General features: G+C 40.9%; 1 protein-coding gene across 1 annotated transcript; it reads right to left on the bottom strand.

Annotated features, from left to right (window-relative positions):
- Positions 1-6,838: 6,838 nt before the first annotated feature.
- Positions 6,839-14,835, bottom strand: LOC139475929 (elongation factor 1-alpha 1-like). Its single transcript, XM_071259145.1, has 6 exons — positions 14,692-14,835; positions 13,455-13,634; positions 11,998-12,457; positions 11,632-11,723; positions 11,308-11,472; positions 6,839-7,189 (listed from the first exon to the last, which is right to left on the bottom strand). Exons 1-6 carry the CDS (start codon positions 14,833-14,835, stop codon positions 6,839-6,841), a joined length of 1,392 nt encoding a protein of 463 aa, XP_071115246.1.
- Between the last annotated feature and the right edge of the window lie 2,237 nt (positions 14,836-17,072).

Genomic DNA, 17,072 nt, shown 5'->3' with positions numbered 1-17,072 from the left:
TTTCTTCCACCTACACATACCTACCAATCTATCTTTAACTTATACATACATACCTATTCTCTACCAAATTAACCTCTTGTAATCTTAACACATGCGTATCTTTAATATACATATATACGTATACTGTTTGCCTTTCTATCTTCTACAAGAACACATCCCTACATCCCTTCTAGCTACCCTGATACTAATATTTTACCTTCACATACCTAGTTATCTATCTTCTTCCTACATACACGCATAATATACTAGTATATCTGCCTACATACATCTACCTATTCTATCCACACCTACCTCGCCCAAGATACCTATATATATATATATATATATATATATATGTGAGTGTAAGTATAACAATTTGGAAAGCACCAATAACTCTGCATGCATAAGTCAGGTAAAATCACATGAATCATATGTTTCTCATTATCAGACGTCAAACGCAAGATTAGATGAATATATACAATAATCTCCAGAAACCAAACAAAGATATTATGTTATATTGTCTACACGCTGTCTCCCATCTAACCAGCCGTATTACTATGTAATATATCCTTCACGTATACAGAATAATACATAGTCGCACCTACCCTTGGTCGCTATATGTGGGATAACGAATGAGGACTGGAACTTAATACTTCTGCATTATAACATCATGTGTGTATCATGTACGGCTGTCTCGTCATGAAAACGTCGAATATTCCATATATGGTGGTGTCACAAGGCATTTTCGGTGCAGTACGGCGTACTAAGTATTCCATTAGTGAAATATACAATGGCGTGAAGCATTTCGCATTCAATAGTATCTCTTTCCGCCTTGCCAGTACTGACACTGACACACCCCCGAGCCCGTTTGAAATGGTTCTATTGGTTCCTTCCGTTGCTGTGACAATGAGTGCTTTAGTAGCGTATGAGTCGTGACAAGCAATGCAGAGACAACCCCCGATTTCCGCATTACTTTCAGGGACGCCCGTGTAGTTGCAGTATCCCGTACCCATGATTCGTTAATACCTGCTCTGTTTATCCGGACGGTTTTCCTGTTCTTTAGCGACACACCTAAGGATATATTAGCATCTAACAACATTGTGGTGTTTTATGACAAGTTGCCGAAAGCTGAACAAACACACTGATTTAATCTGGACTTGTACGAATTATTCTCTGAAATCATTCCCTCGAGTGTTGCACCTGACTGTTATTTGTCATAATTAAATATACAGATGGGTTTTATATCAAAAGACAGTCACGTAGATGTGGTTTAAAATAAATTATATTGTATGCTCATCGTTCTCTCCGTCTTTTTTTTCCATCAAACTGTTGTCAAACAGTAGTAGCTCGTTTTTCGTCTAGTTTCGGGGCGGTCGGACAGCCTAGTGGTTAAAGCGTTCGCTCGTCACCTCGAAGACCCGGGTTCGATTCCTGACATTGGTACAATGTGTGAAGCCCATTTCTGGTTTCCCCCGCCGTGATATTGATGGAATATTACTAAAAGCGGCGTAAATCTTTACTCACACATATTCAAGATGTTTCGATGTTGCTCCAAGAGTAATTAACTGAACATGAAGTCTTGATTACCGGGGAGAGAGGGTCGGTGGTTAGACAACCAAAGACGTTAATTTATGTTGCTGCTTGGCATTAAGGGGATACATCAAGGACTGGTCGGCTCGGGGTCAGTATGCTGTCAGAATACTGAGGCATGGTATCTCGGTGGAATAGTACTATAAAACCGGCATTTGTCCACGCTAACACACACACACGCACGCACGCACACGCACACGCACACGCATTCACACACGCACACGCCCATGCACTTCACTGTACAGATGTAATAATCCTGAAATCGGTTTTGAATATTGGCGACAAAACCCATAGTCACAAGAAAATATCTGTCTAATACAGAGTCGAATGTACAATTCCGATCGTATCATGAACAGAGATTTGGTGTTACATTTGCCGGACCCAGCAACTAGTATCTTTCTTTGCGCGGATTTCTATTGAGCATTTGATCCAGTACAAGAGAGGAATGGACATGTCAAGTACAAGGTTGATACTACTGATACATGGTGTGGTCAGATTTCTTCCTCAGTTACACTGTCCGCTGGCATTATTCTGCATTATTTGATATGCCACTTATACCAAGTTCTTTGATCCAACAATTAATCAAGTGATGCTACATATAATGGTTATGGTGTGTCAGTGGTAACCACTTTTCATATTGGGCAACCAGACTTTAGATGACAATCGACTAGGACAGAATTGGTTTATTACAATTCTATTTCTCTTTTTAAGTTTGTTCATTTTCACACTGACAACGTCACACACTGACTTAAACCACATGGAAGACATTCAACTGGTTCCTCTTCATTGCTGTCCAATTTTGTTTCCACATCATAATGATTTTAGTCATTTAAGGTGTGATCCCAACTGACAGGAGGCTGCTCATGTTATTACAGTCCACATTTGAACAACTGACGAAGGTTGTTATAGTAAATAATAGAGAAGTCGTCTGTGATTTAATGACCAACAGGTTGGTAGCAGTATGTTGAGTTTATCAGTCACAAGTAGTAGAATTTACATCATGGGTTTCCGTGCCTACGTCGTGCAACATATTCCTGTATTTAAAAAAACATAGATGAATAATATGTGACATGAAAAAGCAGTGGTGAGGTGAGGTGAGGTGAGGTGAGGTGAGGTGAGGTGAGGTGAGGTGAGGTGAGGTGAGGTGAGGTGAGGTTTAACGTCGCGTCCAAGATTATATAGCGACGTGCATGTGCGTGTGTGTGTTTGTTTGGCTGCTTGTACTAGTCCGGACTGATGCCGATTTATAGTGTTAACTCACTGAGATACCATGCCGCAGTTTAACAAGACTATCCAACTCAGAAACAGTATACTGACTCCAAGCCGACCAGTCCTTGTTTTAGCCCCTTTATGCCGAGCGCCAGACAGGGTAACAACAAGTTCCATCTTTTAACGTCTTTTGGTATGACGCGGCTGGGGATGGAACCCCGTACCTTCCGCTCTCCGGGCGGACGCTCTACCACTAGACCACGGAGGCGGTCCGTGTGTGCAAGATCTTTTGTATTAGGGCCGGGCCTATGATATATTGCTGCTGCCACATAGTTTGACCTACGATATTGCTCTTTATGACTAGGGGGCACTGGTGGCCCAGTCGTCTAAGGCGCCGTGCAGAGTTGCGTTCCTTGGGCACACCAGAAACCTATGGTTGTGGGTTCGAATGCCGGTTCGCCCCTATTATGTTTCTAGGTTTGTCGGCACCATACCCGTGCTCGTGGGTTTCATCGATGTGGTAAACGTCTGAGACCTGCATCACTTCGGGCTTTCCTTCCACATTAAGCTCACACGCCGCGATAAAACTGGAATAGTGTTTATAGCAGCGTTAAACCCAACTCACTCAATCTTTATGACTGTTAACCGTATCCTGTGTATTTCAATATAATTTGTTAATTGGTTCTGTACGTTAGGTTCCTTAGGCTTTGTGTATCAAAAGCAGAATACTCAATATAAAAATAATTCAATATAGATGCTTTTGTGTTACTCATTGTACACGTAAACGGGTACTGTGGACCAGAGTCGCACCCACTTTCTGCAATAGTAAAGACACAGACAACCTTGAAATGTGTTGGGCAGGATAGTTTATTCAAGCAGCCAACTCCAATTTGGACAGCCAATTTGGACCGACCGAGACTTGTTCCACAACGAGAATGGCGCCACATTCAAAGGGCGGCTATTCGTGACCTGACTGCTTGCATGCCTGCAAGGTGTGGGGAATGCATTGCCATACACCAGGGACACACTAGATGATATATTCAACCTTTACAAAGCGTATGTGTTCTGTGACCAATTGAATATTATATAAATGTTGTTTCATGGCAAACATGTTTGCAGGCATCCAAGCAGGCAAGACTTGGTCGTATCCCAACAACGTGGATCATTGCTCATGATACCAATCACTGGATTGTCTGGCCGAGATTAGATTGTTAATAATTATTGCTTGGTGCGGTGTTAGGCAACAAACAAACACTTACATTTTTTTGTGAGTGCCTTTTTTGCCTGTGACGCACATTACAAACTTTTTCGGCAGGGACTGATTGTTCTCTGGCGTTTTGAATTCTCTTATTTTTTGTTAGTAGAATAAACCTATTATTAGTGAATGCCTGATAAACACAGGGTACCTGGTCACTTGCTCACCTGGTAAGGTCCGATGATCATGTTATTGATGAAGAATCTATGTCCTCGGGTGTATAATGATGGTGATAGAGAACTTCAATCTCTCAAATAGAAGATACAGCGAGTTTCAGGTCTAAAGTACTCACGGAAATGAAAAAAAAACCTCTTTTTCTCAATTTAAAAATCGACACAAAGTGTTACGTAGCTGAAAATACGAAATAACAAAACAACTCGAAAAGTACTAGTCTGGATTTGCTAGTTTGATCTCAGTGAACAATACAAAATGTACTTTACAGGAGGTAATTTGTCGGCACTTTCAACATTCAAAAATAAAACTAAGTCCAAATTGACATAGCAGAAACAGACTATAGGCATTATGCACCTGTTCTCACCTGTCGTCAAGGTGTCATAGGTCACCTTGATCTACTTACACCTGGTTATGCCCTGTTTCACAATAGTCTGTTTTATTCATATTTATACACACTTTTACGTGTAAAAAGGCATAAAAACTTTTGACACGCTGTATTTGTGCCACGGCCAATTAGTACTAATTTAGTTGTTTGAATATTTACATATTTCGTATATAAACTGCATTTATTTAAGTTCTGAGGTCGAAAAAACATTTTTTTTCATTTCCGTGAGTACTTTAGTTTGTTGACAGAGCTCTGTTGTTCTCTGAGTGTTGAGGGGTAAAAAAAACCTAGACTGCCCATTGCTTGGAATTTATTGTTTTGATCATTGTCGATGCTAATTATCTATCTGGCTTCCATTTGTCCATTGCCATTTCCATTCTATTACTTGCCAGTGTTAATTACCCCCCCCCCCCCCCCCCCCCCCCCAGTGTTTGCCCATTGTCTATTACCAATCAGTGGCAATTTCCCAGTTGTCCATCGCTATCATCTATCAGCGCTAATTTACAATTAAGTGTTGGCCTCCATTTGTTCTTTGCTAATTACCTATCAGCGTCAATTATCTGTTGGCTTCCCTTTTTTAAGATCCCACCTTCGTTATCTTAATACTGTAGTTGTTTGATAAGGTGTATAATTACTTAGTTTGGTTTCGTAATAATGCTCACTGAGGCTTTATTGCAGCAAATGGTAGCTACGCTCTAATTCTTTCTCTTCCTTCAGTTGAATATTTTATCTAAATTGTGAATTGACCAATGAATACACACCTTCGAATCCTTTGAAACACATATAACATCGCAATATAGTGTCACGTCCCATTTTCAAAACCACCATTCAGGGCGCAGATTAAGCATATATTGCCCAGGTGACACAGATTGCAGATTAGACTTTGAGTTTACGCTTCATGTCACAGGATCAGTTGCATTGAAATCGGGCGAGGATAGTTGTAACATACACACGGATATACATGACTCTCTTTAAGTGTACATACTGTCAACATATTCTTCTGATAACGTATAATGCAACTACTCACTTAGATGGACAGGGATGTTAGAAGTAATTTAAATGCTGCAACACTGAAAATCAGGGAGCCAAAGACTTCCGACACATTTAAAGTGCGCAGCTACTGGAGGTTTCACCATGTCATGTCAAGGGTAATGAAACATCACTTACTCTAATTGTCAAATCAGTTAATGTAGGTGGCCAGGCATGATGGATATATTTTGCTACACACCTTCATGTACACTTATGCATTATAACAATGGAATAAAAAGGAGATTGCAGGTGTGCAAATACAACAAACAAACAGAGTCTACACATTTGGTTTAAACATATTTTTATTTCAAAAGAAATCTGGATCGGTAAATAAGCAAAACTTGCTTATGTAAATACCTCTCCAGGTAATAACTTTACAACAGCTGGTTATATATCAGATTATATGTAAAATAGTGCTAAACATAAACATATATTAAATGCACAAATGAATATGAAGCCAATACAAGTGGTGTCTGTGAAATAAGATATAGCAGTTGTCCATTACTACATGCATAAAATTAAGCTACTCGAATCTTTTGCTTTTGACAATGAAATCGTGAACTGATTTAAGAATAGTCATGTTTGTAGAACTGCTAACTGAACTATTGCCATGTAATACCGTTTTTAAATCATACCCATGTGTGTAGAAGTACATAGTGTTTCTGATATTATGGTATTTACACATTTATTCATACCAGCATTGATACTTGATGCATTGATGCATACAACATAAACTGATATGGCCATTTTGAGCATAACCTATAATTATTTCAGAAAGACCAAATTTTAAAAATCCCTTTCAACTATTGTATCAGCAATACACGTTTAACAGATAACAATTGCAAAGAAAGACAATGCCTCAATTGAAAATGCAACTAGAGCGGCACTGTTGCATGAAGTCTCATGGTTGGAGTACATCATCAGGATAGAAGTCCATCGGAACAGAGAGAGAGAGAGAGAGAGAGAGAGAGAGAGAGAGAGAGAGAGAGAGAGGAGAGAGAGAGAGAGAGAGAGAGAGAGAGAGAGAGAGAGAGAGTACTACATAGTACAGTAGTCCCTGATGCACAGCTTTTCACTTTTACATCATATGAATGTATGTTTGCTTGTAGTTAAGTGATACGTTAAGATTAAGGTTAGCTCAATCTTTACGAGAGTGATGTAAGCTAGGCGAAATGGTTATTTAGAAATCTGCTCAATTTCTATCAGAACGATACAAGCTACAGAGCTTTCTTGGCAGCTTTGGTTAATTTAGACTTGCCGCCTGTATTCTGGGTCACCTCCTTAATAATCCCAACAGCCACCGTCTGTCGCATGTCGCGGACAGCAAATCTGCCCAGTGGAGCATATTTGGCAAATGGCTCTACGCACATTGGTTTGGATGGTATCATTTTTACCATTCCAGCGTCTCCAGACTTCAAGAACTTGGGTTTGTCTTCTAACTTCTTGCCATTCCTACGGTCCACTTTCTCTTTAAGTTCCGCGAACTGACATGCGATGTGTGCTGTGTGGCAATCCAGCACTGGGGAGTAGCCAGCAGTGATCTGTCCGGGATGGTTCAGAACAATCACCTGTAAAGAAGTACAGTTACAAGTACAGAGTGGGTGGATTGTTGTGGCGTGGATTGGTTTGTTATGGATTTGTGTTTTGGTTTGGTTTGTCGTGGTTTGGTGTTGTTTGGCGTAGTTTGGCGTGGATTGGCGTGGTTTGGCGTGGATTGGTGTGGTTTGGTATGGATTGGTGTTGTTTGGCGTGGTTTGGCGTGGAATGGTGTTGTTCGGTGTGGTTTGGTGTTGTTTGGTGTGGTTTGGCGTGGATTGGTGTTGTTTGGTGTGGATTGGTGTTGTTTGGGGTGGATTGGTGATCTTTGGTGTGGTTTGGCGTGGATTGGTGTGGTGTGGTGTTGTTTGGTGTGAATTGGTGTTGTTTGGTGTCGTTTGGCGTGGATAGGTGTTCTTTGGTGTTGTTTGGCGTGGATTGGTGTTGTTTGGTGTGGATTGGTATTGTTTGGTGTGGATTTGTGTTGTTTGGTGTGGTTTGGTGTTGTTTGGTGTGGATTGGTGTTGTTTGGTGTGGTTTGGCGTTGATTGGTGTGGTTTGGTGTGGATTGGTGTTGTTTGGTGTGGATTGATGTTGTTTTGTGTGGTTTGGTCTGGATTGGTGTTGTTTGGTGTAGTATGGTGTGAATTGATGTTGTTTGGTGTTGTTTTGCGTGGATTGGTGTGGTTTGGTGTGGATTGGTGTTGTTTGGTGTGGATTGGTTTTGTTTGGCGAGGATTGGTGTTGTTTGGCGTGGATTGGTAGTGTTTGGTGTGGATTGATGTTGTTTGGTGTGGTTTGGCGTGGATTGGTGTTGTTTGGTATTGATTGGTGTTGTTTGGTGTGGACTGGTGTTGTTGGGTGTTGTTTGGTGTGATTTGGCGTAGATTGGTGTTGTTTGGCGTGGATTGATGTTGTTTGGTGTTGTTTGGCGTGGATTGGTGTTGTTTGGTATTGATTGGTGTTGTTTATTGTGGATTGGTGTTGTTGGGTGTTGTTTGGTGTGATTTGGCGTGGATTGGTATTGTTTGGTGTGGATTGGTGTTGTTTGGCGAGGATTGGTGTTGTTTGGCGTGGATTGGTGTTGTTTGGTGTGGATTGATGTTGTTGGGTGTGGTTTGGTCTGGATTGGTGTTGTTTGGTGTTGTATGGTGTGGATTGATGTTTTTTGGTGTTGTTTGGCGTGGATTGGTGTGGTTTGGTGTGGATTGGTGTTGTTTGGTGTCGTTTGGCGTGGATTGGTGTTGTTTGGTGTTGTTTGGCGTGGATTGGTGTTGTTTGGTATTGATTGGTGTTGTTTGGTGTTGTATGGTGGGGATTGATGTTGTTTGGTGTTGTTTGGCGTGGATTGGTGTGGTTTGGTGTGGATTGGTGTTGTTTGGTGTTGATTGATGTTGTTTTGTGTGGATTGGTTTTGTTTGGTGTGGTTTGGCGTGGATTGGTGTTTTTGGTGTGGTTTGGTGTTGTTTGGTGTGGATTGATGTTGTTTGGTGTGGTTTGGCGTGGATTGATGTTGTTGTTGTGGTTTGGCGTGGATTGGTGTTGTTTGGTGTGGATTGGTGTTGTATGGTGTTGTTTGGTGTGATTTGGTGTTGTTTGGCGTTGATTGGTGTGGTTGGGTGTGGATTGGTGTTGTTTGGTGTTGATTGATGTTGTTTTGTGTGGATTGGTTTTGTTTGGTGTTGTTTGGCGTGGATTGAGGTTTTTGGTGTGGTTTGGTGTTGTTTGGTGTGGTTTGGCGTGGATTGGTGTTGTTTGGTGTTGTTTGGCGTGGATTGGTGTTGTTTGGTATTGATTGGTGTTGTTTAGTGTTGTATGGTGGGGATTCATGTTGTTTGGTGTTGTTTGGCGTGGATTGGTGTGGTTTGGTGTGGATTGGTGTTGTTTGGTGTTGATTGATGTTGTTTTGTGTGGATTGGTTTTGTTTGGTGTGGTTTGGCGTGGATTGGTGTTTTTGGTGTGGTTTGGTGTTGTTTGGTGTGGTTTGGCGTGGATTGGTGTTGTTTGGTGTTGTTTGGCGTGGATTGGTGTTGTTTGGTATTGATTGGTGTTGTTTGGCGTGGATTGGTGTTGTTTGGTGTGGATTGGTGTTGTTTGGTGTGGTTTGGCGTGGATTGGTGTTGTTTGGTATTGATTGGTTTTTGTTGGTATGGATTGGTGTTGTTGGGTGTTGTTTGGTGTGATTTGGCGTAGATTGGTGTTGTTTGGCGTGGATTGGTGTTGTTTGGTGTGGATTGGTGTTGTATGGTGTTGTTTGGCGTGGATTGGTGTTGTTTGGTATTGATTGGTGTTGTTTTGCGTGGATTGGTGTTGTTTGGTGTGGATTGGTGTTGTTTGGTGTGGTTTGGCGTGGATTGGCGTGGATTAGTGTTGTTTGGTATTGATTGGTGTTGTTTGGTGTGGATTGGTGTTGTTTGGTGTTGTTGGGTGTTGTTTGGTGTGATTTGGCGTAGATTGGTGTTGTTTTGCGTGGATTGGTGTTGTTTGGTGTGGATTGGCGTGGATTGGTTTTGTTTGGTGTGGATTGGTGTTGTTTGGTGTTGTTGGGTGTTGTTTGGTGTGATTTGGCATAGATTGATGTTGTTTGGTGTTGTTTGGCGAGGATTGGTGTTGTTTGGCGTGGATTGGTGTTGTTTGGTGTGGTTTGGCGTGGATTGGTTTTGTTTGGTGTGGATTGGTCAGGATTGGTGTTGTTTGGCGAGAATTGGTGTTGTTTGGCGTGGATTGATGTTGTTTTGTGTGGTTTGGTCTGGATTGGTGTTGTTTGGTGTTTTTTTGGTGTTGTATTGTGTGGATTGATGTTGTTTGGTGTTGTTTGGCGTGGATTGGTGTGGTTTGGTGTTGATTGATGTTTTTTTGTGTGGATTCGTTTTGTTTGGTGTGGTTTGGCGTGGATTGGTGTTTTTGGTGTGGTTTGGTGTTGTTTGGTGTGGATTGATGCTGTTTGGTGTGGTTTGGCGTGGATTGATGTTGTTGTGGTTTGGCATGGTTTGGTGTTTTTTGGTGTGGATTGGTGTTGTTTGGTGTTGTTTGGCGAGGATTGGTGTTGTTTGGCGTAGATTGGTGTTGGTTGGTGTGGATTGGTGTTGTTTGGTGTTGTTTGGCGTGGATTGGTGTTGTTTGGTATTGATTGGTGTTGTTTGGTGTGGATTGGTATTGTTTGGTGTTGTTGGGTGTGGATTGGTGTTGTTTGGCATTGATTGGTGTTGTTTGGTGTGGATTGGTATTGTTTGGTGTTGTTGGGTGTGGATTGGTATTGTTTGGTGTTGTTTGGCGTGGATTGGTGTTGTTTGGTATTGATTGGTGTTGTTTGGCGTGGGTTGGTGTTGTTTGGCGTGGATTGGTGTTGTTTGGTATTGATTGGTGTTGTTTGGTGTGGATTGGTGTTGTTTGGTGTTGTTTGGCGTGGATTGGTGTTGTTTGGCGAGGATTGGTGTTGTTTGGCGTAGATTGGTGTTGTTTGGTGTGGATTGGTGTTGTTTGGTGTTGTGTGGCGTGGATTGGTGTTGTTTGGTATTGATTGGTGTTGTTTGGTGTGGATTGGTGTTGTTGGGTGTTGTTTGGTGTGATTTGGCGTAGATTGGTGTTGTTTGGTGTGGATTGGTGTTGTTTGGTGTGGATTGGTGTTGTTTGGTGTGTTTTGGCATGGATTGGTGTAGTTTGGTAAAGATTGATGTGGTTTGGTGTGGTGTTTTTTGTTGTTGTTTGGCGTGGATTGGTGTTGTTTGGCGTGGGTTGGTGTTGTTTGGTGTGGTTTGGTCCGGATTGGTATTGTTTGGTGTTGATTGGTGTTGTTTGGCTAGGATTGGTGTTGTTTGGCTAGGATTGGTGTTGTTTGGCGTGGGTTGGTGTTGTTTGGTGTGGTTTGGTCCGGATTGGTATTGTTTGGTGTTGATTGGTGTTGTTTGGCGAGGATTGGTGTTGTTTGGCGTGGATTGGTGTTGTTTGGTGTGGATTGGTGTTGTTTGGTGTGGTTTGGCATGGATTGGTGTAGTTTGGTAAAGATTGGTGTGGTTTGGTGTGGTGTGGTTTGTTGTGGTTTGGCGTGGATTGGTGTGGTGTGTTTATGTGTTCATATATAGATTACGCATACAATCACTGGGTGGGATAATATTTTAGTCTTATAGCGAAAATTAGATTACTGCTTTACCTGAGCAACGAATGATTTTGTTGTGCATGGGGGGTCGTTTTTGCTGTCACCGGTTACGTTTCCTCGACGTATGTCCTTGACGGAGATGTTCTTAACATTGAAGCCGACATTGTCCCCAGGTAAGGCCTCAGTCAGTGATTCGTGGTGCATCTCTACTGACTTGACCTGAAATATCATCATAGATAGAACGTAGGAATAATCGTAGGATGAAATAACCATACACTTATCAGCATGCGTGTTTCTAAAAAAAGGCGAACTAGAATGATTTATGTAACTTTCAAATTGATTTTTAGTCACAAACCATGAATATGTGAAGAGTGTTACCTCTGTTGTGATGTTAGCAGGGGCAAACGTAACGATCATTCCAGGCTTCAGAACTCCTGTTTCTACTCTGCCCACTGGTACAGTTCCAATACCTGACCGAAAAAACAATGTAAATGTCCTCGATTTTAATTTGGAGATGATGATGATGATGATGATGATGATGATGATGATGATGATGACGACGATGGTGATAATTTTGATTGGCATATACTGTAAGCTGTAATTATTCGAATGAATGACATCAATTTTTAATGCACCAGCAACTTAATCAATGGATGATGTTTGCAAGTATACCGGTCAGTATCATGTTTCATTTTTCCCGGGCTTCAGATGTCTTCAACCAATCCGAATGCAGCACACACTCACCTCCAATTTTATATACGTCTTGAAGGGGGAGGCGTAGAGGTTTTTTAACCGGTCTGGTGGGAGGTACGATGCTATCAAGGGCTTCGAAAAGCGTTTTTCCTGAAGCTTTTACTTGTCCGTCATCCGTTTTTTTCACAGTAGACCAACCTTTATACCAAGGCATGTTTTCACTTTCTTCAAGCATATTGTCCCCATGCCAACCAGAGATAGGAACAAATGCCACTGATTTATTGTCAAAGCCAACCTTTTTCAAGTAGGCTTTAACCTCGGTGACAATTTCTTGAAACCTATTTTCAGAAAAGGGTTGTTCCGTAGTGTCCATCTTATTCACGCCAACAATAATTTGTTTTACCCCCAGCGTGTAGGCAAGCAGAGCATGTTCTCTTGTCTGGCCATTTTTGGATATTCCAGTTTCGAACTCTCCTGTACCCGATGCCACAATGAGAACAGCACAGTCAGCCTGCAAAGAGAAAGACATAATGGAAAATATGAACACATATACCTTTAGTTAGGTGAAGGACGAGGGATCAGGGTTCCCTGGAATAGTTAATCCAGGTAATTGGAGTAAGGTGACGGACGATTGATTTCAGTAAAGTTAAAGACATGTCATGAGATATCACGGTGACTTGTGTCACGTTAAGGACAATATAAGAGGTAATTTAACATATACTTCAGGCAGGTGAAAGATGGAACAGATAATCAAAGTGACATCAGTTAGGACAAGGAGAAGGGAATAGATTACCAATGTGATTTAAGTAAGGTTCATTGCTGTAGTACAATGACATTGATACTTTATTGAACAACCTACTCGGAATCCTATTCATCGATTACTACCACAGGTAATTTAACATAGAAATCAGGCAGGTGAAAGTTGGAACAGATAATCAAAGTGACATCAGTTACATAAGGAGAAGGGAATAGATTACCAATGTGATTTAAGTAAGGTTCATTGCTGTAGTACAATGACATTGATAATATATTGAACAACCTACTCGGATTCCTATTGATGGATTACTACCACAGGTAATTTAACATAGACTTCAGGCAGGTGAAAGTTGGAACAGATAATCAAAGTGACATCAGTTACATAAGGAGAAGGGAATAGATTACCAATGTGATTTAAGTAAGGTTCATTGCTTTAGTACAATGACATTGATAATTTATTGAACAACCTACTCGGAATCCTATTGATGGATTACTACCACAGGTAATTTAACATAGACTTCAGGCAGGTGAAAGTTGGAACAGATAATCAAAGTGACATCAGTTAGGACAAGGAGAAGGGAATAGATTACCAATGTGATTTAAGTAAGGTTCATTGCTGTAGTACAATGACATTGATAATTTATTGAACAACCTACTCGGATTCCTATTCATGGATTACTACCACTCATGATGTCGTTAATAAGTTATGTACGTCATTCTCTGTATGCATGATGAATGCGTCACCTGCGCACCTGAGAAGTTCCAGTGATCATGTTCTTGATGAAGTCTCTGTGTCCTGGGGCGTCAATAATGGTGATTGAGAACTTCAATGTCTCAAACTTCCACAGAGCAATATCGATAGTGATACCCCTTTCTCTCTCGGCTTTCAGTTTGTCCAGGACCCAGGCATATTTGAAGGACCCCTTGCCCATCTGCAGCAGAGTGTGGGATTCTAAAGTTGGTGACATGTTTGAGATTGTATGTTGTAACAGCATCTCAAGGGGTCTATGTTTTCTGATCCCCGCGTTAGATTTTATACCATTAGATGGGGGACGAGTGGTGTAAAATCTAAGAACGGACACATAAAACCACATATACACTGAGTGATACAGTAACTGCTTCGAAGAATGCTCTTTGCAGACATGTTTCAATCTGTTTTTGTAAAGAATAAAAACAAAGTTAAAATTGACAGAAAACAGATATTTGACTTTCATTGACTATTAAAAAACGTGACGCTTTTTGCTTCGTAGCAGGGTGGAAGCAAAAGAAATCAACATTCAGTCGGTTTTCTTCTTGTCGGAGTATAAGGGATCCATTCTCTAGCTCAGGAATGTATTTCCTTTCCAGGCGGGATATATGGTATTGATCGAGATCAAGTGAACCAATGAGATCTCAACATTCTGACAGAAGGTAAGATAAAAAGTTGTGTCAATATGCTGGAGACAGAAATATATAGGGTTCATATATTTTTGTATGATTAGATTTTACCATTTTGAACCAGGAAGCATACGACTGATTGGCCTCATCGCGGCCGGAAAGTAAGCCAACAGAATTAATGATTTACGTGTCCGAGACACTAAAATGTGTTTTGGAAAATCACAACAAAGAGCAACACGCCAGAGTTAATCACAAATGCTCTTACCTTTGAGTGAGTGAGTGAGTGAATGAGTTGGGTTTAACGCCGCTTTTAACAGTATTCCAGTTATATCACGGCGTGTCAGCTTAATGTCGGAGGAAAGCCTGAAGTGATGCAGGTCTCAGACGTTTACCACTTTGGTGAAATCCACGAGCACGGGTATGGTGCTGACAAACCTAGAAACATAATCGGGTGGAACAGGGATTCGAACCCACAATCATAGGTTTCTGGCGTGCCCAAGTGACGCAACTATGCACAGCGAATTACGGCCGGCGCCTTAGACAACTGGGGCCCCCCGTGCCCCCCTCTTACCTTTGAGCTGTGTCAACTGTTAATATGTCTGTCATCCTTACCTCCTGTGCTTCCTTCTCATACTTCTCAATGGTCCTTTTGTCAATCCCTCCACACTTGTAGATGAGATGACCAGTGGTTGTGGACTTCCCCGAGTCCACGTGGCCGATCACAACGATACTGATGTGAGTCTTTTCCTTTCCCATTGTCCCCTTTTAATGCAAGAGAGTTCCAAATTGGTCGGATGTTTCTTTAGTTTTATTTTTTATTTTTTTCACAATAAGTAAGTCATAAGTCATTGATTGTTTTATTTGTCATTATCGCTGCCTCCTTTTTCAAATAATATTTGGTAGTATTTTTTTATCAGGACAATGTATATAATACCGTAAAGATTTACCGAACTTACCTCAAAAGGCTTCAGAATTATACTCCCTGTAGGTCTTTGCAACAGGAAAAGCTGTCTAACCTTTCAAATTAATCTTCTTGAGCACTTGCTGTTTTACCACCGTCATATAGCGGGAATATGTGGCGAGTGAGTATGGCGTTAAACACTGAACACGCACACACTTTGCTACTTTATCAATTGAATATTTCATCAAGAATCCGAAATTATATATACAACCAATGAATACAAAATGTCTAATTTTACATCTTTGCTAACGAATAGAAATAATAATTCATAAATGGATATTAGAAGCAACTATACAGTATTTCAACAACTATGACATTAACTCAACACCATAATTAACCAAGATATTGATGGAAACTCACCAAATCAATCAAGCCAGCATAAACGCGCAATTTTATCCTGTCACTACGTCCTTTGAACCACATGTATATGAAGAACTAGAAGCTGCTGTGACATTCGCAGACTCTCTGCACGGCTTGTCCTAAATCGGTTTTATAACATATCATCCCTTATCAGTGTATTTATTCGACAGTCATTGTGTAGTCATGCCTTATATTCATGTAGTGTGTCAGGTGTGTGTGGATTGTCATGAGTATAAACCAATTTGGTTTGATTCTTCATAATGCGCTAACGAATTCCTTGGGACTATTACTTTCGTAATTCTGAAGCGCACTTGCAATACCATTGAGTTCATCATATTTCTGAAATCATAGTTTTTACATTGAAAATGTAGGTTCTTCAGATACCATTTATGCAGTGTGAGTTTTTAGTTATATGTTGTAAACATCACTAGCAATCGTATGGAGACAGGAATGCGGGGATAATTAGAGAGCGTCACTTCATGGAAGGAAATACCCTTTATCCTGGAAGAGTGAGTGAGTGAGTAAGTATGGTTTTACGCCGCTTTTAGCAATATTCCAGCAATATCACGGCGGGGGACACCAGAAATGGGCTTCACACATTGTACCCATGTCGGGAATCGAACCCGGGTCTTCGGCGTGACGAGCGAACGCTTTAACCATTGGGCTACCCGACCGCCCCCTTATCCTGGAAGACGATGAAGTCACGTGAAATGTATTATTAAAAATATGGTTTGATGACGATCACCATTTACAAGTCAGATGCAGATTTTGGAAGCACAATGACATCACGATTGATTTGCATTTATCATTAGGGTAAAGATGTAAAATGTTACCTACATTGTTACATCTCTCCCAGACTGCAAAGACAACATCTTCAGATTTCATTTAATCTTCAGCCCTTCACTGACAAACTCTGCTACAACAAACTACGTATGATAAGTGTCAAGTTAAAACAACCATACATATTTATGTAAGTGGCCGAAAAAAAAATGTTTTCTTTTAAAAAGAAGATTCAACTTTCATATTCTCGCATCTTCAGCCCTGATTGTACAGGTAAGTAACATTTCATCATTCACCCGATGAAGGAGTAAGCATATACTACGAAACGTTGTGTTCCTTATAATAAAGAAGTTGGCATCCATATGTTCTCTTCCTTATAAGTAAAGTAGTTGTATAATACACACGGACACACTCGTCTCTTTCTGAATACAAAGTGTCAACATACCCTTCTATTAACATGTAATGAAACTAATAACTTAAAAGAGGCAGGGCTTTGGAGATGAATTGTTCAGTTGACATTCATGAACAGGTTGAACAGGTGCATCTTATGCCACTAGATCACGTGATTTAGGTAGTTCATGCAAAAACGCATTCACAAATAATATTGTTAAATAGGCATTTCTTGACCGACTTTAACTAACACTACTGCAAGGGGTCTAAACGATTGTGGGTTCGAATCCCGGTTCGCCCCGATTATGTTTCTAGGTTTGTCAGCACCATACCCGTGCTCGTGGTAAACGTCTGAGACCTGCATCACTTCGGGCTTTCCTCCCACATTAAGCTGACACGCCGTGATATAACTGGAATACTGTTAAAAGCGGCGTTAAACCGTACTCACTCACTATATATCAAGGCGACCTGTTAAAAAACGATTCAGAATCCGACCTGTCGC

The sequence above is a fragment of the Haliotis cracherodii genome, unplaced genomic scaffold, assembly GCF_022045235.1.
Source record: "Haliotis cracherodii isolate W230 unplaced genomic scaffold, xgHalCrac1.p SCAF_1, whole genome shotgun sequence".
NCBI classification, from domain to species: Eukaryota; Metazoa; Mollusca; class Gastropoda; order Lepetellida; family Haliotidae; genus Haliotis; species Haliotis cracherodii.
This window is presented reverse-complemented; position numbering and strand designations above follow the sequence as displayed.

What these genes read in the sequence shown, in the direction of transcription:
- LOC139475929 (XM_071259145.1), bottom strand. Translation starts at nt 14,835, where the DNA reads ATGGGAAAGGAAAAGACTCACATCAGTATCGTTGTGATCGGCCACGTG. An exon ending in AGACGTATATAAAATTGGAG is followed by an intron (nt 11,724 to 11,997) that starts GTGAGTGTGTGC and finishes TTTTTCGGTCAG; the next exon opens with GTATTGGAACTGTACCAGTG. An exon ending in CAAAATCATTCGTTGCTCAG is followed by an intron (nt 7,190 to 11,307) that starts GTAAAGCAGTAA and finishes ACTTCTTTACAG; the next exon opens with GTGATTGTTCTGAACCATCC.